This window comes from Alligator mississippiensis, chromosome 5 (assembly GCF_030867095.1).
Source record: "Alligator mississippiensis isolate rAllMis1 chromosome 5, rAllMis1, whole genome shotgun sequence".
Lineage (NCBI taxonomy): Eukaryota > Metazoa > Chordata > Crocodylia > Alligatoridae > Alligator > Alligator mississippiensis.
This window is the reverse complement of record NC_081828.1, coordinates 157,814,507-157,837,046: the sequence shown is the minus strand read 5'-3', so window position 1 is coordinate 157,837,046 and position 22,540 is coordinate 157,814,507. Positions and strand designations below refer to the sequence as shown.

At 42.3% G+C, this 22,540-nt stretch overlaps 1 protein-coding gene across 12 annotated transcripts in view; it reads right to left on the bottom strand.

Annotated features, from left to right (window-relative positions):
- The window catches only part of OSBPL3 (oxysterol binding protein like 3), a 160,992-nt gene that overhangs the window by 41,156 nt on the left and 97,296 nt on the right, over window positions 1-22,540 (bottom strand). For 11 of the 12 annotated variants that reach the window (XM_059728901.1, XM_059728907.1, XM_019498026.2 and 8 more), the window contains 6 exons: window positions 21,910-22,013; window positions 21,714-21,806; window positions 20,278-20,434; window positions 15,138-15,268; window positions 4,682-4,789; window positions 368-502 (listed from right to left, as the gene is read on the bottom strand). In XM_059728901.1, coding sequence (XP_059584884.1) covers window positions 368-502; window positions 4,682-4,789; window positions 15,138-15,268; window positions 20,278-20,434; window positions 21,714-21,806; window positions 21,910-22,013 — 728 coding nt within the window. The remainder of the gene's footprint in view (window positions 1-367; window positions 503-4,681; window positions 4,790-15,137; window positions 15,269-20,277; window positions 20,435-21,713; window positions 21,807-21,909; window positions 22,014-22,540) is intronic. The other variant, XM_059728908.1, reaches the window with a different exon arrangement.

Genomic DNA, 22,540 nt, shown 5'->3' with positions numbered 1-22,540 from the left:
TGTAGCATACAACCCGGATCAATAATACAAGCAAGCTAAGAAATATTTAATGTCTCTGACAAAATTCCTTGAAAAACTTGTAGGACAAATAGGGCAGATGTTACAATGTGCATGACTTACAATTTCAATTTTTAAACCAGGTAACAATTACTTGGAAGTTACATCGATAACTGCCTCCCTCCAGCTTTACCTATAGCATGCTTAATCTGCTGTAAAGAGAACAAGCAAGTAAGTGTATCTCACTTTCAAACCCTTCAGAATATTGCAGCTGTCATAGATCAGTACATGTGCAAATAGCAAACAGAAGTGTAAAAGGTAAAGTACTCTGAAAACAGCTAGAGTGATTTTCTGACATTGGTGCTCAGACCTCATTTTCTGAAGAGCTAGCTGACAGCAGGACTTCCTGTGCATCAAAGAACTCTGTGAGAGAGTCGGTGATAGACAGTCTACTTTCATTGGAGACCTGGTGAACTAGGCCTCTGCTTTCTTCTCCTGAATTTTCCTGTTCAAAAGAAACACAGGCTTTGAGGGGGGGGAAGAAAAGTAAACTGCATATGTATGGGCAAACCAGCAAATACATAATTCAGAGGGCTTTAAAACACTGTCGATGAGTGCATGTACCTTGCACCACTTACTTTAAACAGCATACATTTCAAAGAGGGGATTAGCTGCAAAGTACAAAAGAACCAGACAAAACCCCAAAGGACCGAAAGTGAAACTCAGTAATGCTGTTCTGCAGATTAGTTACCACCCTCGCATATGCACTTTTATTCTAAACATAGCTATGAAAGTGTTGCAACAGTCATAGGTTTTCATAGACATTAGGGCTGGAAGGGACCTCGGAAGATCATCAAGTCCAGCCCCTCGCCCAAAGGGCAGGAAGTCAGCTGGGGTCATAGGATCCCAGCAAGATAAGCATCCAGTTTGCTCTTGAAGGTGCTCAATGTAGGCACTTGAACCACCTCCAGTGGCAGGCTGTTCCAGACCTTGGGGGCTCGGACAGTAAAGAAATTCTTCCTTATGTCCAGCCTGAAACGATCTTGAAGTAGTTTGTGACCATTCGACCTCGTCATCCCTTGGGGCGCTCTGGTGAACAAACGTTCCCCCAGATACTGGTGGTCACCCCTGATAAACTTATAGGTGGCCATCAGATCACCCCTGAGCCTGCGCTTTTCCAGGCTAAAGAGCCCCAGGGCTCTCAGCCTGTCATCGTAGGGTCTGCTTCCCTGACCTCTGATCATGCGCGTGGCTTTTCTCTGGACTCCCTCAAGCTTCTCCACAACCTTTTTGAATTGTGGAGCCCAAAACTGGACGCAGTACTCCAGTATGAATGATCCTTTAGCTAGGTGTATGTTAGTGGATCACCATGAAAAGAAGAGCAGCCATTAGAAAACCTCAAACCACCACTCTCTATGGTAGGTACTAAAGCCAAAAGATCCTCTCCTAATCTTGGTAAGTTAGTCACTTAGAGGTGGCAGGGGGAGGGCACTTTAATTAGAGCGGCTCTTGAGAGCCGCTCTAATTAAAGCATCCACAGCTTCTTACGTATTTAACAACCCATGCTTCAAAATGGTTGTGAGGTGCTTTAACTAAATCTCGTTTGATGAGCTTTAAAATGCTCCCGCCACCATTCTGAAGCGTGGGGACACCGAATACATGAGATGCTGTGGCTGCTGGCATGTGCTACTAGCAAGCTCCAGCAGACTTAATTAATCAAGTCTGCTCCGACATGTGCACGTGGATAGGTGGCTTATATCCTGAAAGCCTTCCTTGCTGCAAATTTCAGAGGAGTCGACAAGTATTCCAAATAAAAGTATTCTTGCTTTCCTACTTCTGCTGTTTGGCTACTTACCCAGGTGCAGGAATGCACCAAGTCCACACATGAACCAACCCCCTGTCAATCAAGAAGAGAATATTACCAAAGCTGCTGGAATGAAGCAGCCCTTGTGGCAGAGTTTATATAAAGGAAGATATCAGTGCCTTGTACCCCAGCAATTCTTTAGCAGGCTCTGCAAAGCTGAACAAAGCAGTCAGAGGTATTGGCAAGAGAAGCAGCATGAACTCGCTGCTTCAGACTGTCCAATGGATACAGACAGGGAAGAGAAATGGGAAGGAGTAAGTATTTTTGTTTCCTCTAGCATTTCAACAACTACTGAGAAAAAGAACAACAGTTGCTCCATGACCCTGTTGCTTTTATCAAGTTTTATTCGGCACATGTTTGTATATATAGAGAAATACATTTAACTAACTGGTAACCTGCCCTAACTACAACAGCTGTCAGGGAAAACACCTGGTGCAATGAATTTTAGTGACCAAATACAAAATAATTGAGACCGCTGCTTGTTTAACTGTCATATCTAGGGTGATCTGAAAAACAATACCCACAATATTGTCCAAGTGTTTGCCAGCAGCTGGTTTGCAACCTCCTTCCATATTTTCAATTTCTTACTTATCTACCATGTTGAATTTTCATTCCCTTCCCCCACCCCTCCTTAAATTCCCATGTGTAAATTCTGTGAAATCATGAACTGCTGTGTGGACAAATTAAAAACTTGTATCTTTCCTTAACTGAAGAACTAGTCAAGAAAGGGTGATATCTATCTACCTACCTACCTACCTATCACCCTTTCTTGATATATCAATGAAAACTAGTATAGTTTAGAAATATATATATTAGGTTGATAGTATCCAGCTGAAAAATGTGCCCCATAAAGACAATACTTTAATATTAATATAGTCTTTCAAACCTTCCTAATGCTGGAAGTTTTAGTCAAGTTGCACTCCAGCCATACCTGCATCTGGGAAAAATCCCCCATTTCTTTTTTATTTTTATTGCAGTTTGAGAAGGCTTTGGCTTTTTATAACTTTATAATGTAAAGTTATAACTTTATAATGTCTTATAACCTATTAGTTCTCTGTATTCTCCAGCATAGTTGTAGTGCTATGGTAAAACACACACACACACACACACACACACACACACAGAGTATATGCCATGTGAGAGAGAGGGACAGACAAACCCTTGTGAAGACAAAGCCTTGTGAAACCGCAATAAAAATAAAAACACATGGGGAATTTTCCCCAAGTGCAGGTATGGCTGGAGTGAAGCTTAGCTAAAATTCCCAGCATCAGGAGAGTTTGAAAGACTATATTATTGAAGTATTATATCTTTATAGGGCAAATTTTTCAGCAGGATACTATCAACCAGCCTCTTCAAATAGGTTAGCTCAAAAAAATGACAGTGAAGCTTGGAAGAGCAGAGTGGAAGCACTTTTCAGACAGCATTTCAATCCAACTTTATACAATGGCAGTTTCCTCACCACATTCATGATTGCACTGTTCCACTACCCCAGAACATATGCAGCCAGAATAAAACATGTCCAGAATAAGTGCCTTTGCCCTCAGGTTAATTATGAGCAATCCTGATGCATATTATGGACAATTTTGTGAATGAATTTTTGGCACATATCCCATGGTACATAAACTGCTTCAGAATGGATACATCATCAGTGCAGAACTTTGTTAATAAGAAATCCTCTTCAAGTTAGAGATCTGAGACCTACTCTGAGATAAACTGTTATTCAGAAGAGTGCATATTTGGAGGGATAAAAGCAAGGTCCATTAACAATCAATTTTACTTCAAAACCTACAAGCATGACCAAATGTGACATTAGATCAGGACCTGAATAGACTGATTAAGTTCATCATTTAAAAAAAAAAAAAAAAAAAAGAGAGAAAAAAATATATTAGGAGGATATAAAAATCAACAGCATGATGACATCTATTGAACTTTTAACCAAACATTTGCTGTATAAGCAGAGCAGAATTGTGTAATTTAACATTTAGAAAATCCACCAGAAACACCACAGTGCTTGCTTCCTTCATTAGCAGTGCTACCAGCTACCTAAGATCTATAAATATATAATCATATTCATATTCATTTTACTTCAAAAGGAGACACGTTGGCTGTGACAAACAGGTTGGTCGAACATGCTAATGAGACATGTAGAGGACAGCCTCCTACATACAAAAGAAAACTAAATTTTCTAAAAGTGCCTTTATCTCCTACATCTCATTCCAACAGCATTAAAAAAGGGCCTTTTTTTTTTTCCACGCTAGTGCTTAACTAAAAATTTAAGTGTTAACAAGACATACTGGGAGGCAACATTCTGTACTAACAAGTCAAACTGAATTTCACAGAACAACATGTGCCCAAAACATAATACTCATTAAATTTTACAGGAAGGAATCCCTTTCATCATTCCTCTAATTATTTGGGTTTAGTGTCAGAACTGCAATATGGGCAATAGTAACACCTAAGAAACATGATAGCGAACACAGAAAAATGAGTATGTAGAATGAAAAATTGGTGCTAAGTGGAACAATGGGATATCTTTGCTCTTGCCAAGAGATAAGCGAAAGGAAAAACTAAGAACAACAGAGGACCTAGCAGCAAAAAAAAAAAAAAGCAATGGAACTGTACTGAGAAGCACCGCTGGAGAGAAAGCCTTCTAAATTATTACACAAAAAGCAAGATCATGAGCAAGGGAGAAGAGAGTACCCAGTACAATGGCAACTGCTATAGGGGTAAACAAGCAGGATCAGATGAAATTAAGGAACAGAATGTAGGTGAGGGGGTTTGCAGTAACAGACACCACTTAAATAGTAAATCCATACCCACCTTAACCAAATCGGGACTTGATTTTGCATTAGCTGCTGAATCAAGGAGCATAGATTCGGCATGTATTCTGCGTAACCGGTCTTTAAGATCTGTGTTTTGTGCTATGGCCTGGAACATTTAACAAAAATATTGGGGCTATAAAAAGTTTTCTTAGCTAATTTAAACAGTGGCCTAACTGTGCAAAAAGGGCAGAAGAGAACTTAAGAGTGCAGTAAAAATTACCACCTGACAAGTGACTCTTTATGATAGTGATACCTTCTGTGGGACCAGAAATGCTTCAGATGTTGCTCTTTACCTTTTAAAATCAGACAACTATGGTTGTGTTGAAGTGTGCCTTCTCCATTTACAATAAATGGAATAGGCATCAGGGATTGCCAGAAGCTATAATTAGATTTCTAAAGTTAGATATTATATTATGGATTATTGTGCCCTTTGAGTTCTTTTCTTTCATTTCTTTTATAACCTAGCAGTGAGTGATTACAGAGGCTCTCATGCTATTTTCCCTTGATAGCCAGAAAACTGTTTTACAAGAATTACAGTTTTTTTTACAGAATCAAAACAGCACTGGAAGGGACCTCAGGACAGGGTCATCCCCATCTAAACCATTCCAGATGAGTGTTTGTTTAAACTGTTCTTAAAAAAAAAAAGGCTTTCAAGGATGGAGATTCCATAAATCTCTCTAGCTAACATGTTACAATTCTTAACTACCATTGTAATTTGGAAGTTCTTCCTAATGTCCAAAGTAAATTTCCCTTGCTGTAATTTCAGACGTTTGCTTTTTGTTTCCTCCCTTGTGGCCACACAGAATAGCCTATCACTCTTTGCAACCATCAATCCTCTGGATCATGGTGTATGTGGAAGAGATCTATGTAACCATCACACCAAGACCTACAGCATGTATGCCTAGGCAAGGGTATGGAGGAATGGAGGGTGCCCTAGACCTACCCTGTCCCCTTTAGACTGAGACAGAGTACAAAAGCCAGACCAAGTCCAGACATTCAGTACCTTCATGGTTGTAGCTTCTGCCAGAGAGCAACAAGTTAGAGCTGCTGCTGACTGCCTAATGCCTCAGCAAGGGCATGTTTCTGTCAGGGTGATGTCCTTTAGCTTTTCTCCAACCAAGAAGTGCCCAACAAGGCAGTGGGAGCTAGGTTTTTGAGGAGTCCTATACTCACGTTACTCTGCAGGTTGCAACGTTGTGGTATTTTATCAGAGCTACCCTGCCGTGAGCAGCTCCACCACAATGCCACCAAGCCCTCCAGTCAGATGTAGTTTAGTCATACTCAGCACCTATCACTATCCTCTTTAAAACTACCCTTTGTGTATTTGAATACTTATCAAATCCCCACCTTAGTGTTTTCTTTTCTAGACTAAATAGTTTCAATTCTTCCAACCTTTTCTTACAAATCACATTTCCTAGCCTTCTATTAAATTGTTTCTCCTGCTCTTTGCTAGACTAATTTGTCCATTTCTTTCTGGACAAAGTATTCTAAGTAAAGTCTCACTGAGTAGAACAGAAGAGTCGCTTCCCTTGACTTGCAGGTGATGGTCATTTTCATACAAGCCAATATATTACTGGCTTTTATCCACAAGAGCACACTGCTAGAACTTTCCACAGAGGTGGAAAGGGATCTCAGAGTCCTAGTGGACTCCAAGATGAACATGAGCCGGCAGTGTGACGAAGCCATCAGAAAAGCCAATGGCACTTTATCATGCATCAGCAGATGCATGACGAATAGGTCCAAGGAGGTGATACTTCCCCTCTATAGGGCGCTGGTCAGACCGCAGTTGGAGTACTGCGTGCAATTCTGGGTGCCACACTTCAAGAAGGATGCGGATAACCTGGAGAGGGTCCAGAGAAGGGCAACTCGTATGGTCAAGGGCCTGCAGACCAAGCCCTACGAGGAGAGACTAGAGAAACTGGACCTTTTCAGCCTCCGCAAGAGAAGGTTGAGAGGTGACCTTGTGGCTGCCTATAAGTTCATCACGGGGGCACAGAAGGGAATTGGTGAGTATTTATTCACCAAGGCGCCCCCGGGGGTTACAAGAAACAACAGCCACAAGCTAGCAGAGAGCAGATTTAGATTGGACATTAGGAAGAACTTCTTCACAGTTCGAGTGGCCAAGGTCTGGAACGGGCTCCCAAGGGAGGTGGTGTTCTCCCCTACCCTGGGGGTCTTCAAGAGGAGGTTAGATAAGCATCTAGCTGGGGTCATCTAGACCCAGCACTCTTTCCTGCTTATGCAGGGGGTCGGACTCGATGATCTACTGAGGTCCCTTCCGACCCTAACATCTGTGAATCTATGAACTTTCAGTCTAATACACTAAACATTTCCATTTACCTGCCAATGCACCACTGACTGACTACTGACTTTGCCTTATAAACCATGCCCAAGCCATCTTCTTCTTTCTTCTGCATCCAAAGCTGTAGGACATAATATTGAGCTACTGGGCTGGATAAAGATAAGGCAAGCAATGCTAGAGAGTTAGAAGCAGCTTTTATGCAACAAGCCAGGTAGATTTTCTCCAAAAACAAACTACAGGGATGGCAGAACACCAATTCTATTGAGAATTATGGCTAGGATTCTGGATTATGGACATGAAAAAATAAGAAAATGCACTTGTTAATTATGTTTTAATACCCACAGCATGTCTAACTCCATGTTGCACTGTACTAGGGGGTGCCACCATGATAATACACCCTCTTTCACTCTGTCCTACTTCATGCAGGTTAAATGCCTAAAATGTGACGAAGGTGGGTGGAGTGTTTTCAAAGCAGCACTCCCAACTAGGAGTGTGCGAAACGGGCCGTATTCAATTCGCATTCAGCCCAAATCAGGGACAGTGATTCGATTTGTTGATATGAATCACTGTCCCGATCAGATTTCGGCCAAATCTGAATCTGAAGATTTGATGCTGATTCAGAGAATCAGCGGTTCAGCCACAGACACAGCTTTAAATGTCTTTCCTACATACCTTGAGGTACCAGGCATGGCCCGTGAATGCTGTGATGGTGGGGCAGATGAAGCATCCCACAGGAGCATTGGGGGGGGGGGAGGGGAGGGTGTTCCCCATGTGCTCAGCAGTGAACCCAGAACTGGACCAGAAGTACTTCCAGTCCACTTCTGGGTCCACCGGGGAGCACATGGGCCTCCCCCCACCCCCCCTTTGGCTCAGTGATCAGCCATGGGGGGACCCCGGTGCACCCCCAGATCCAGGAGGGACCAGTTGCCAAGCCAGGGAGGCGCAGGGGAGCCCCTCCGCACACACCCTGGTGGACCCGGAAGTGGACCCTTCTGGTCCACTTCCAGGTCTGCTGCCAAGTATGCTGGGGAGCTTGCCATGCTCCTGTGGACACTCCATCTGTCCCAGCATCTCAGCATTCACGAGCTGCCTGGTACCCTGACGTATGTAGAAAAAACATTTAAAGCTATGTCCGACTCGCTGAATCCTTCCAAATCTCTCCAAATTGATTTGGAGGGTTCCGATTCGATTCAGAGAGATTGAACGGTCTCCCGATTCAATTTGGATTCGGAGATTTGGCCACCAAATCTCTGCTGAATCGAATCAGGGACTGAAGCTTTGCACAGCCCTACTCTCTACCATTGTCCATGAGCCTAGATTCAACTTTAGATGCTTGTTATGTAACTTGAACAAAAATCGAACACTAAGGACTAAGATTTAAATATAAGTAGCTCTGCCTTCCTCAAAAAGTGACAGAGATTACGATTTTGTTCAATGAAATTATTTTACATTCCAAGGCATTCTGTAATAGATACAATTTTAAAAGATTATTTTTTACAGTTAGAAACAGAAGACATCAGAACAGTGATAAAAGGGACAGCTCTATGGTCCATTTTAGAAGTAGACAGTCTTTATTATTATTATTTTTATAAAAGATGAGCTATTATTCAGAGAGACCTAAGAGGAAACAGTTTATATCTTTATTATGAGACTGTACAAAATTAGTTTCTCCATTAACCTTTAAAACAGTATTTGATACATGTTTTTCATATTGAATTAAAGTAGAAAGGGAAGGAAGATCACTTGTACCACCAAACAAGGCCCCAAAACCATAAGGAAAAAAATACTTTTGCCATATGCCTAAGACATGGAAATGTATTTTGTTTATTATTTCTTGTAAAAGACAGAGGGTTAGTTTTAGGTAGAAATATTAAGCATGAAAAGATTTTTATAAGGTTTGCAAAGAGAGTAAGAAATATTTCCTACCGCATATTTTCTCCTTACTGGCATGCATGCTCCACTGCAGAAACCAGATGAAGTTTAGCAACCAACCATTTGAGCCATAACTATTCCATCTAGCTCCCAGATGGGTTCCATCTGAAGCCCTATTTCTAAAGGAAAGACCTCTAAAATAACTTCATTAATGGACTTAACTTGGAAATGTATTTAAATATTTGGTTCAAGGGAAATTTCATGCAACAATATAAGGTTGATACTCTGGCCCTGTAATTCCTCAAATTTGATAGATTATATCAGGGGCGTTTAAACCCTGGCTCATGGCACTGTCACCTGGCCTGCAGGCTTCCCTAGGGGGTCCAAAAATTTGGCAGCCACTCTTCTGCCAAATTTCTGCACCCATGGGGAGCCCCAGGCCCTATTTGCTGTACTGGGTGCCTGATCCCAGTACCAGGGCTTTTTGAGGCAGGGTGGAGAGGGAGGGGAGTACATGGGGCTTGAGCTAGTTCATGGTCTGGCTCCACACTACTCATCTGGCCGGTGGGGCCAAAAAGTTGAGCACCACTGGATTACACTATAACCATCACATTAGATTAAAGCCGATGCTACCAACTTTAAATTTTTTTTCAGGGAAGAAATTCTCCATTTTGAACTCTTCACACATTCAGTAGCCCTAAATTTCCACAGACTGATAAACTCAAAATAGGAAGATGGTTAAATGACAGGTTATTTACATAATGAATGTAACACTAAAAAATAAATAATAATTTTAGAGGAGAAAAGCTATGGACCATCTGTTGGGAAATCTCAGTTTCACATGTGGGAAATTATGTGTTAGTTTCACAGTGTGTAGTAAACAAACACAGATGACTACACAGCCATGAACTTGTGGCCCAAGATCTCTGAACCCTGGTTGCTGATACAAATTTGGTTAAATAGGCTGTGACCATTTTGGAAACTGACTGCATTAATATGATTCATACAAGATTGGAACCACTCACCACAGTTCTCAGAAGCTTGAGATGAGAGCTGAAAGTTTAAGGATTAGTCTTTTGCGAAACTACATGTCTGAATCCTGGAATTTAATGAAGCCCCTCTTCTCCTGGGCTGTAATGATTAGGCTTTTTATTGCCTCTATTTCCACTTTTACGTGGGATAGTCCCTGTTGTTCTCAGTATACTTTTTCATGATTACAAAAATATTATCAATCCTGCTGACCCCATATTCCTAGCACCCTCTTGAGTTGGGGGACTCAACCTCAACTTATGAATAAAAAAACCTGAGTGGTTCTATAAACATGTTTTGGATTGACAACTGGATAGGCAAACGTGTTTTGTGCCTGATAGTAGTCTGAATTATAAAAAAGGCTAACACTGACGCAGTGAATTGTGAAGTACAGTTCTGCATCTGCTAGGTCAACTGGAGCAAAGTAGCCTCGGAATACAGTCAAAGAACTACTAATGTAACTGGGACTGAAATTTCTTCTGGCTTCTGGAAGGCTTTGGCAAGGATGAATTGGCAATTTTTCATGCTCTTTACCAATGATTTCTCCAGGGTTTTCTGGAAATAGCAGGCTCATTTTAGTATCATCCAGGAACAGGTACAGATGAGTCCTTGGAAATTATCATGGAAATAATAACCAGCTTTTTCAACTGCAAACTTACAAGGAAAATGTTTTGTGCTGAATGAGTCTCTGGTGTTTAAGGCTTTTTTACTACTTTTTCAGAGACTAAACTCTTGATTGTGGAAGACACAAACTACTGAAATATTTTACTAAATATGTTCACTATGAAATTTACTATAGAAGAGATGAAAACAATCTTCCTGATTAATGGAAGGCTCTGTATTACTATAGCACTCATACCACTACAACATCATGCTAGAATTTGGCTGTCAGTGGGTGAATCTACACGTCCATTAATGCACTGTAAAATACAGTGCATTACACCTAAAATGATAGGCACTAACTAAAATGCGCTGTAAATCAGTGCTACTGCGCATTAGTGCAGATTAATGCTTTTTCAGTGACATTAAATGTGCATTAGTCTAAATCTACTGCACCTTAGCATGGGTTTTGTTTGCCACGCTAATTCACAGCAGAATTATTCTTCTGCACATTTAGCATCTCGTGTAGACACACCCAGTATTTCTTGCATAGCAGAGATGACAGGCTTAAAGTCCTTACAAAGTCCTTCTAGTTCTTGTTTAACTTTATCATATCAAAAAAAAATTGCTGCTTGAAGCAAGGACCATTCTGGAAGCCAATGCTGTTTGTTTTTAAAAAAATCTGGATCAGGTTTTTGGGTCCAGATTTTAATAAACCCCAATGTTTATTATCCTCTCTCCTCCCTTCCTACTGTGTATAAAGGAAATTTGATCAACCATGATTGGAGGTAAAGGGAGTAAATTAAAAGAGGGACAAAACGAATTAAGGATGAATTTTGAAATATAGATTATTTCTCTCTTTCCATTCACTGGCTGGATGTAAGGTACTGTGCAACTACTATTCTACAAGGCCAATTAAGCACAGGGGAAAGAAAGATAATGTACACATACCTTTGAAGTACCCTGTTCTCAAATTTTCCTGGTCATTTTCATGAAGAATATTGTTGTTGTTCAAAAGAAAATAAAAGATTTTCGCTTGGTTTATCTGTTTTTCTTGATCTCTTTGTTAAGGACTGGGCTACTGTCTTAACAGGAAAATGTACCTTGTGGTTGCAGCTAAAGAGCCTTTCAAATGATTTAAGGTATGAGATTAAATAATTTTTCAACCCCTTCTGCTAGGTTGAAGACAGAGGAGATGGTGATGTCTCTCTTAAAATCTGCCAGACTTCCCTCAGTATGTTACTTTGAGCTGTGCATTCAAGGTATACCAAAAGCCCTTTAAAACAAAAAGGCTTCGTAGGAACTATAGAGATTTTTTTTTTAAAGTTCACTTTAAAGAAAAGGGTCTTTGAGATGCAAAAAGTTTGGCACCTAAATTATAAATGCTGCAATTTTGATGTATATCTGCCCTTACAAAAGTCTGCAAAGAAAGATCCTAGCATCTTCCAGAAGAATCTCTGCTGCACTGCCACTTCCCCTGGCTTTATGATGATCTATAGATGAGAACAGGACTCTCAGTTTAATCCTTCTGAGGATTTTGGAGCTTCATAGATGGTCGTCTTGTTTCCGCTCAGCAGCAGTGGTAAGGGCTGAGAGAACATTTCAACAGAAAGCCAAAAGAAGCCCTTAAAGCCTTTTGGAGAAAAAGTTACATAATCCACTGGCTGCTCAAATTGTGAAGAAATCCATTTTTTTTTTTTTTTTTTTTAAATGTACAGGTAATAGGAGAAAATTTTGGAGAATGGGAATGAAAGCCAGTTCTGCAGCTGTTGGAAGTGGAATATGTAGAAGCTAAATAAAAGTTGTCTCCAAATGGATACGCTTGCTATGCAACAATTTTGAGCTGCTCCCAAATTTCTGCAGAAATAGGAGAGTCACCCAGAAACTAGTAGAGATGCAATGAGCTAGAAATTATTTTTATAAAAAGATTTCAGAAGGCAAATGGTAGCTATTATTCTATACTAAACTGTAGTTGTATTATCAACTACAAGTTGATCCATATCACAGTCACCTTTGCCTCCAAGCTCAAGCATTCAAAGCACGCTTCAATTTAATGAGTGAAAAGGACAAACTTTTTCCAAGGGCCAAGTACCACCTTGAGAATGGGAATCTCAGAAGAATTCTAGCTTTGAGCAGCAATTTGGTTGATTGGTTGTCACTAGTCAAATGATACTATATAGCAGAAACTTTTGTTTGTACCAGTCTACTTAAAAATTGGATTCTAATTGTTCTATGACAGTAGTGCTCAATCTTCTGGCCACATGGGCTAGTCTCCAGGCCAGATCAGGGTCTATGCTACCTCTGCCTTACTCTGCACTGCTGAATTGGGCCCTGCAACTGCCCTGTATGCCAGGATTGGGTCTCAGGGTCCTGTGCCACCCCACCTCTTCTGTACCTGAGATCAGGCCATGTACTGCCCCACACACCAGGGCAAGGACCTACACCATTCCTACACAGCCTCACATGCTTGATCCAGCAAACAAGGTCACTTTTTCTGGCCTGCAGGTTTCCCACGGGTCCAGAAATTTGACACCAGAGGAGCAGTGCCATCAATGACCTGGTGCTGGGGGCCAGATCCGGCCTGCAGGCCAGGGGATAAGCACTAGGGCTGTGCGAAGCTTCGGTAGCTGATTTGATTCAGAGGAGATTTGGCCCGATTCAGCAACTGAATCGGAAGACCAATTAAAAGCTCCAAATCAAAATCAGAAGAGATTCAGCTGCTTCAGATACTCGGCAATAGACTAAACAGGCAGCAGTCCTCACCACGCTGGACACAGCTGCCTCCAGCTGGTAAGTCTGTTGTGGTGAGCAGAGGGGGGAGGGAGGGATTGAGGCTGGGACAAGCTGCCCCACCGGGGTGGGGTGCACAGGACTCAAGAAGGGGGACAGGGGAGGGTGCAATATGCGGGCGCAGCAGCGCGCAGAGAGGGGTCTATGCCCTGTTGTCACTTACCCAGCCAAGGTGGTAGGAGGCAGGATGAGGGCATGGCTCGCTCTGGCCAGAAGGGGCAAAGCAGCAGTAGGGCATAGCCCCCGCTCCCAACAGTGCCGCATCTTCCCATGCGCCCCCTCCCCACTTGCCATCTGGGCAAGCGGCGGCAGCGCCTGCCCCACCATGCCGGCTAGGCAAGTGGCAGCAGGGCAGAGCCCCTGTTCCCAGCGCTGCTGCCCAGCTGGGGTGGAGGGTGGTGTGGTGTGATGCAGGTGTGGCTCACTCCAGGTGGAAGGGGGCAAGCAGCAGCAGGGCATAGTTCCTGCTCCTAGCACTGCCGAACCCGCATCTTGCCCCAACCCCCCGCCACTGCTGGGCAAATGGCACCAGGGCAGAGCCCCCGTTCCCAGCGCTGCCATGGCCACATCAGCACTAGAGGCAGGGGCTCTGGCTTGCCACTGCTTGCACAGCTGGAGCAGGGGGGCGGTCACTGCTGCTGCTTGCGCAGCCGGGGGAGGAAGGCAAGCAATGCAGGCACCACACTGCTGGGAGCGGGGGCTATGCCCTGCTGCTACTTGAGCCCTTCTGCCCAGAGCGAGCCATGTCCATATCTTGCACCCCCCCACCCCGGCTGGGCAAGTGGCAGCAGGGCATAGCCCCTGCTCCAAGCGCTGCCACGCCCATATCACGTGCCCTGTCTCAGCCCCAGCCCCAGTCCTTCCCTCCCCCATACCCTTTCCCTCCCCCTCCGCCCACCACAACAGACTTACCAGCTGGAGGCAGCTGTGTCCAGCGTGGTGAGGACTGCTGCTTGTTTAGCCTATGGCTGAATCTCCGAAGTGGCGCCAAATCTTCAGATCTGATTCGACCAAATTGAATTGGGACAGTGATTTGAATCTCCAAATTGAATCGCTGTCCTTCCGAAATCGGCTGAATCCGAATTCGAAATGAATACTTGCCGTTTCGCACAGGCCTATTGAGCACCCTTGTTCTCTTACTCTATAAACTAAAGATATCTAAGAAAAAATAGATCAATGCAAAAATATAACTGTGTTGGAAAAGAAGAACTGTTCTTTCAGTTGCATTTCAAATCTATTTTGCAGCACCACAGTCCAACATCTGAGCCTCGGATGGGTTGCTTCAAACAGGAGGGACAACTACATGCACTCAACAACCCAAGATGTCATCTTCAACCAATGCACATTATGAAATGCCTGAATGTTGCATGAACACACACACATGCATACACACTCCTTAGTGGTAAACATAAAAAGGCATTATAAAGTGATCTAGAATCTGAAATCTGACAGCTTCTTTAAGGTGTCACACTCCTGCAAATCACCGCTTCATAATATCATAGCTACGACCATGAAATTCCCAACAGTCATATGGTACTGTTTACTATCAAATGCAGTCACCCTAGTTTACTGCCAAGTGCAAAATTTATTTGATTTGTTAGTGAAAGCAGTGATATTGAATACTGAATTAATGTTGACAATAACACTTCCAATATTTACTAAAACAAATATATATTAATCTGTTATCATTTTGAGAGGCACATGCACAACTTTAAGGTTTAGAAAAAAAGACTACCAAGCATAATTTACTTTGCTTTTAATATGAATTAGATTCAAATATAGCCCAAGATACTGATGAAAAATCTGATTAACTATTACAACTAACACCAGCAAACTTCACCAAAATCATCATGCAACTTACGGATGATAAAGCATTCTTCAGTCCAGCTATCTGTGCAGATGGAGACGAGGATGCATCTTGTTCCAACATCTGCTTTAGCTTTTCTCTTTCAGTTGATAGTGTACTAAAAGCTGACCTTAAGGTGAAGTACACTGCAATAAATGTTTAAGTCCGTTACAAAAGAGCTCCCAGTTGTAGAGCAAGTTGTGAAACATTTCTGTTTCAGTGCAGTATGATATGAAACATGATGAAAGAACCAAACTGTGAATCTAGTAGTTCAGCTAGAGTATTAAAGATGAGCAATGCTCTTCACAATGAAGACTTCGCTTTTTTAATAGGATAAGCTAAACAATCCTAGCTAGGATGAATCTAGGATAATTTATCTGTACTTTTTTTCAAAGTGTGATTTTCATGTCTCTATTATAAATGGCAGTAGTGCAACTACACATATTCTTAATTTGGTTCTCTTCCTTAGTTTCTTTTTATGAATTACCATATTTATGCGATTCTAAGACAAGTTTTTTCCCCCCTGTTTAACATGGCTAGGGAGGGAAGCAGGAACTTGGCAGGTAGGGGGATGGAGGGGACCCAAGACTGTAGGGGGAGCAGGTAGGGGGACAGGCACAAGCAGGGGGCAAGCTGCTTGACCTCCCCATACCACCTACTGCCCCTGTACAGTGGGAAGTCTGAATTAAAGATAACCCCCCAATGATTATATTCTATACATGGAGAAATATAAACAAACCTATAAATGTTCTATGTATAGAATCTTGTTATTGGGGTGTCATCTTAGATTTGAGTAAATACTGTAGTAAAATTTTCAGTTAAAAAAAAAAATCAAGTTGCAGCAAGGGAAGTTTAGGTTAGATATTAGGAAAATATTTTAAACTAGAATGGTAGTAAAACACTGTAGCAGGTTACCCAGAGAGGTTGTGGAATCTCCATCCTTGGAGTTTAAGACCCGGCTAGACAAAGTCCTGGCTGGGAGGATCTAGTTGGCGATGGTCCTGCTTTGAGCAGGGGGTTGAACTAGATGACTTCCTGAGGTCCCTTCCAACCCTAATTTTCTATGAAAACTTCTGAGGGAACATCCTAAGGTTCTTAGGATACTGCAGTATGTCAAACCACCTTGCAACTGCAGGGCACCCCTGGGGAAGACCAGGACCAATAGAGAGAAACTCCTAGAAGGCCACTTCAGGCTCAATATCAGGAAAAACTCCTTCAGTCAGGGTGTCCAGACTGTGGAATAAACTCCCTCCAGAGATGGTGCAGTCACCTACCCTGGAGGTTTTCAAAACGAGACTAGACGGTCGCCTCGCTGGGGTCACCTAACCCCAGATGACTTCCTGCCTCGAGTGTGGGGGGGAGGGGGAGGGCGGGGGGGGCTGGACCCGATGACCTGCAAGGTCTCTTCCAGCCCCTCACAGTGTATGAATTCTTTCCAAGTGATCCGTGGGAGAATCTGTGCCCTTCTGGGAATGCAAAGGAATTGCAGGAAAGCACAGGACAATTTTCAGCACTTGAGTGCCTTGCCTATGTCCTTACTGTAAAGCAGGGGGGATACTACCCCAAGTGAAAATTTCACTTCAGCTCTGGCCTACAGCCATGATGGGCCAGCTAGACTCATCTGAAATCACTACTAAATTCATGTCAGATTTTTGCAAGTGGTTGGAGCCACGTAAAAAGTATCACCCAAATAAAAGCCAGGTTAATTCTTGTAGTGCAGACAATGCCTCAATGCAGCAGCATGGCTAGAAGTGGGTGAGTGCAACAGTCTCAGACTCCAATGCAGATGCACTGCTTGAATGGCAACTTCTAGGGAGACTTTGCCATAGCAGCAGCAGCCTCACATGGTGGCAGTAGCAGCCACAGGTGGGGGCACCATGCCACTGCAGCAGCTGATGGTGATGGTGATGGTGATACAGTGGGAACTGCCAGGGATGGACATGCTTGCATCCAGGAGTGCAGCCGGGCAGCTTGGAGAGCAGCATCTGGCTGGTAAGTCTGTGGAGATGGAAAGGGGGTGGGGAGGGACATGGGAGGGCAGACTGAAGCCCCTGTGATGAGGGAGGGAGTGGGGCTGGGGGTACACAGCCAAGATGGGGCACAGGATGGGAACTGCAAGCAGCTTGTCCAGGGGGGTGCGGGAGGGTGGGGACGGTGAGCGGGGGTGGTTCCTGCTGCTGTGTGCACCCCGGGGGAGGTACAGAGACATGTGTCCCCTGGATCTGTGCAGAGGGAGAGGGTGGACTGCCTGCTGCAGGCTGGGGCCAGGGGTGGCACCGGGCTTCTCCTCATGGTAGAGAGGACTAGGCTGGGGCTGTGCTTCGGGAGGGTGGCAGCAGTGCTGGGAGGGGGGCCCCCCCTCCCATAGCTGCCCTGCCATAGCCCCTTTTCTAGTGCTGCCACTGCCTGCCCTGAGTGCAGCACTGGCTCAGTCCCCACAGCAGGAAGGGCCTAGCACTGCCCTTGGCCCCAGCCTGCAGCAGGCAGCCTGCCCTTGCCTCGCACACAGATTCAGAGGCACATGCCCCCTGTGCCTCCTCCAGGGTGTGTGCAGTGGCAGAAGCTGCCTGCCCTGCCCTCCTGCACCCCCCGGATTTGCTGCTTGTGGCTCCGTCCCCCACCCCAGCTGTGCAGCTCCTGCCCTTGCCCCACTCCCTCCCTCATCATAGGGGCCTCAATCTGCATCCCCATGCCCCTTCCCTCCCCCTGTCCCTTCCCCCGACAGACTTACCAGCCAGATGCTGCTCTCCAAGCTGTCAGGCTGCATAATCGGCAAATTGGCAAGCTGATATGGCTTGTTAATAGGCCATTGGTATCGGCCCAAAAAAATCTTTATCAGTTCACCCCTAGACTTCAGTGTTGGGATCTGAGACTTGCTGTCAAGATTTGCAAAAGTGATCAGGAATTTTAGGAGCTTTTAGAACCAGAGAACTGTGATCTAAGCTTATTAAATACAAATCAATATTGATGAAGGAAAGATCCAATTAGTTTTTATGTCATACTCAATACAAAGTGTCCTGGAAGCCATTAATAAACTACCACTGATATGTCAGAACTGAGGAATAAGCAAAAGAATAATTATTAGCATGTGTCCAGGAAAAACAGATTGATGATACTTTCTGAACAGGCCAATCACCAGATTAAATAAGAGTTGGATCTACTCTTAAATAAAATAACGTTTGGCCATAAGGAACTACTTGTAATTGCAATGAACAAAATGGAATATTTCTTAATATCTTTATTACAATATGATAGGGCATATAAAAGTGGGTGAAGTTTTAAACAGCGTACTAAATACTCTCAAAGATGACAGCAGGTAATATTCTTTAGCTCACATGTAGAACATCAGTATTCCAAGTCATTTTCATGAGGTATTTTTTGTTATTTCTACCATTTGTGAATAATGTAGAAAAAGTGTACAAAAAAAGGTCTTTCCGTTATAGTTACTTTTTAAGTATAGTTCCCACAGAAGCTCTAAATTTCTTTTTTCCGCAAATATAGTGATAGTTACAGAAAATACCTTGAGAGCAAAGGGGAAAGAACTGTATAATTGCTGAGTTATACTGAAAGAATGCTCTCTTAAAAATATATTATTCGGATGCAAAACTAAGATCTGTCATTTCAAAATTTTGAAATGACATCAACAGAGGCTCTAATGATCTAATGTAGAAAAAAATTAAGGTTCATATTGAGAAGTATACTAGCACATTTTAAAACTACGGCAAGAGTACAACTTCTAGTGATACATTTGGCTTAAATTTGTCACAAAAGATAAAAAAACAATTTTTTCTCATCTATTTTTCATTCTTTTTAGAAGCATAAAACAGGGGGCAATATAAAGAAGCATTAACAAAATATTACATAACCGTCATAAAAGGATACAACAGGCAGTTCAGGCTCCCTAACTAATGTGTTGTGCCATGAAACACATACCAATGATATACTTGAACTTCTATAAGAGTAATATTTCTCCCAAGAGGATATGGAGGAGGAAGTGTCTTTAAGAAAAATTTTAGTCCATTTTTACTATTGGGCATTTCTTTTCAAAGTTGTACCATTTTTTACATTTGATGTTGCAAAGCTCCGTGTTTGAACTTTATGTGAACAGTTCCTTTATATGATCATACCACCATTTTTGCAAGAAAAACTTAATGGCATCACTGATTATTCTGTATAAAAGTGCATTTTTAATGAACTGTCCTTATTAAAAGGTGCAATGCTTAAAAAAAATCTTTAAGACTTGTCTGCAAAAGTACCCTTCTTATCCCACCTATTCACCCTAAAAAACATGGGGTACAAGGATGGATTGAGGGGCGAGGGAGACACTGGCCCCTTTATGATAGCAAAGTATAGCTAATAAAATATTCTTGCAGAAAAAACCAACTAGTGGCAGCTCAAGCTGGTCTGCTGGCTGCTTTACATGTGATTGGACTCTTCTGTATTCTCTAAAAATAGGTTACTACCATAGCAACGCTTGCATCACAAACAAATGTTAGTTCTGACATACAGTGAACTATGCTAAATGCAGATATGCACGCATGGTCACAAGCGACTCATGGAAAGTACGGTATACTGCTGCAGTCTATAGAAATTGATTTTAGAACTATGGCTTCTACCAGAATCTAGATCTATTACACTTTTAGATGCAAGCACAGGCCATCATTGAACAGTGAGTTAAAATTATAACAGTTCCATTTAGCCTGGTTTGTCTCTTCAAGATTTCATCAAGATCTGAGCTTGAACAGAGACCACTTGAGTACATTATTACCAAAAAACACCAAAACTAAGAAAACAATGCTCCCCCCAGCCCACTAGTTTCTTTTTAAGTTAATTTTAAGAACTCTGTTTTTAAAAAGTATATATGCTGCATACATCTGCACATATTATATGTGAAGTCATATAATATGCATCTTATGGAGTTGGATAGGACTCCAAATGTATATGGATTTCAAATATATAGTTCTGGAGGAAAAGGCTGTTTAGTGACTTAAGACTTCCATGATTCAATACGTGCAATGTGTTGAGGGGGTGAGGTATGGGAAGAACTATCCAAGGCTTAAAATTTTTCCTCTTTTAAATCTAAAGCATGCTCAGAAGTTGCACTTTATTATTTTACCTGATACTTCACAAAAGCACCCATGAAAATCTCAGTTACCTTTATGCGCAACATGACACAAGTCTTCTTGCATTTTAGAAAATTCCGCTGATGTTTCCAAGCCATCAGAGTAATTTTTCTCTTCCACAAAATCTATTGTAGACAAATTTGGATTGGAAGCATGCAGTCTCAGAGGGGCAGAAAATACTGAAGGCACCTATGAGAAGGACATGAACACGAACCTGTAATATTTTCTTTGTTGTACTCATTGTCCACAGCATAAAAGCAAGGCTTAGGCAACAGCAATGGAAGAAAAGCTGTTGACTGGCAACGGATTCCCATGTGGAGCACACATTTCGCAAAACGAAGTGGGAAGATAATCATGCTCCAAGTTCCAAACTTAAAAGAGATTTGGTAAAACATTAGATGAAGCATGAGTTTTGGCCCAGCAAAGTTTACAGAGACCCTCCTACGGATATGGACAAATATATGCTTTTAGCAGTTTCAAAAGAAGTGGAGGAGCTGCTGCTGCTGCTCAGGAGACCAACAGCTGTTGTGCTGTAACTGTTACAGCTGTAAAAGGGGGGGGGGGGGGTGGAAAGAGGAGTGTGAAAAAAAAAACAAAACCAAAAAAACCCCGCCCTAACTTTGACCCTCAGTGAAGCAATGTTAAATTTGAAGCAGTTTTGCTACAGGCTCATGCAGGTATAAAAGATGCAGTACAACAGCCTCAGTAGCAGCTTTCCCTCCTCTTTTGAAGCCAAGTGTACACTTCTCTATACCAGCAGTTCTCAAACTGTGGTCCGCAGATCACCAGTGGTCTGTGAGTTCCATTTAGGTGGTCCACAGAAAGGTTGCGGAACAATCAAGAATATCTGTACTTGTAAGGTAAGACTACGGATATTAAAAATATAAGTTGTGTGCTTTGATCTGTAGAACAAAAAAAAAGTTTATTAAGTAGTCCACCGAGACCCTCAGCAATTTTCAAGTGGCCTGTGAAAAGAAAAGTTTGAGAACCACTGTTCTATACCCTCTATTGTACATTAGATCAGGGCTGCCCACCTAGGGGTAAACACCCAGCTCCTGTTCCTTCTATGACTCCTGCTGCTGCTAGGGTTTTCAGGATTCCTGCCCCCCCTCCCTCTGGGGTGTTTCCTGTCTCTACCTTAGGTGGGAATAGTGGGGACTAGAGGGGTCCCAAGGGAGTCCATGTGGGATGAACAGCCCTGCTTCAGATTATATAGCTACCCAGCAATATGTCTGTCTATCCAATGGCTCCAGAAACTTAACCATTACTGTAGAATTTGCATAGGGGTGAACTTGAGGAAGGAAGCCAATATTTGGATCTATTTTTATTATAAATTATATGGTCTGGTACCTAATTTTATCTATAACTTGACTAAGAAGGATTCAAAATTCTAGCCCAAGGAAGGCTCAATAAGTTAACACTTGAGAAGAGTGGACTAGTGCAAGGGAAGACGGAAGATTTCAATTACCTGTAACATTCCCTTAGCATCTTTATTAATAGCTCTGGACCGCCATCTTCTGTGTGTCCTTTTTTCCTTTTTTGGACTTTCAAAAGATCCACCCTTTAAAAACCACCAGGAATGAGAACCATATTAGAGGGTTATAAAACTAATGACAAGAATAAATGTATTGACACCTCTACAGATATAATTTTTCACAGCTGACCTGTATAACATTTATAGCAGGTGCTGAATAGGTTCTGTGGAGAACTTCCATGCTCTGCAACAGCTGGTTCATTTCCAGTAAATATGTGTGACAATGGGAGAGGTCTGTTTGGAACAAAAACATTTTCAGTTGCTCCCAAGAAATGAAGACACGAAATAATTGTGTGCAGTTGAAGTCATATTTTAGTGAACACTTATATTCAGCATCACTCACTTAAAGGAAGTGATTAGACAACTTGCATAGCTTTCTACTTCTAGACTCACATACAGCACCCATAAAAAGTAATCATCCACTGACAACTATTCTGTGTAACACAGGATTTCTGATTTTCTGTCTAGTTTGTAGCAGACAGGTGTCAGCAGCACAAATATTAGGAACATTCCGAACCAGTCTACCATCTTATTAGAGAAGACGATGATGTTACAAGCTCTAAAATCTATTATTCAGTCACTCCTAATCCTAAATCAAGATCAAAATACATCAAAGGAGTAAACTTCTGCAATTGCTATCTGTGCTGTACCCATTCTATGGGGAAACTATTTCAAAAGAACCTCACATTGTAAAACAATTAAATATGAGCACTACCATTGCTATGTATTAAGACCTAAATTTTCTAAAATGATTAGTGATT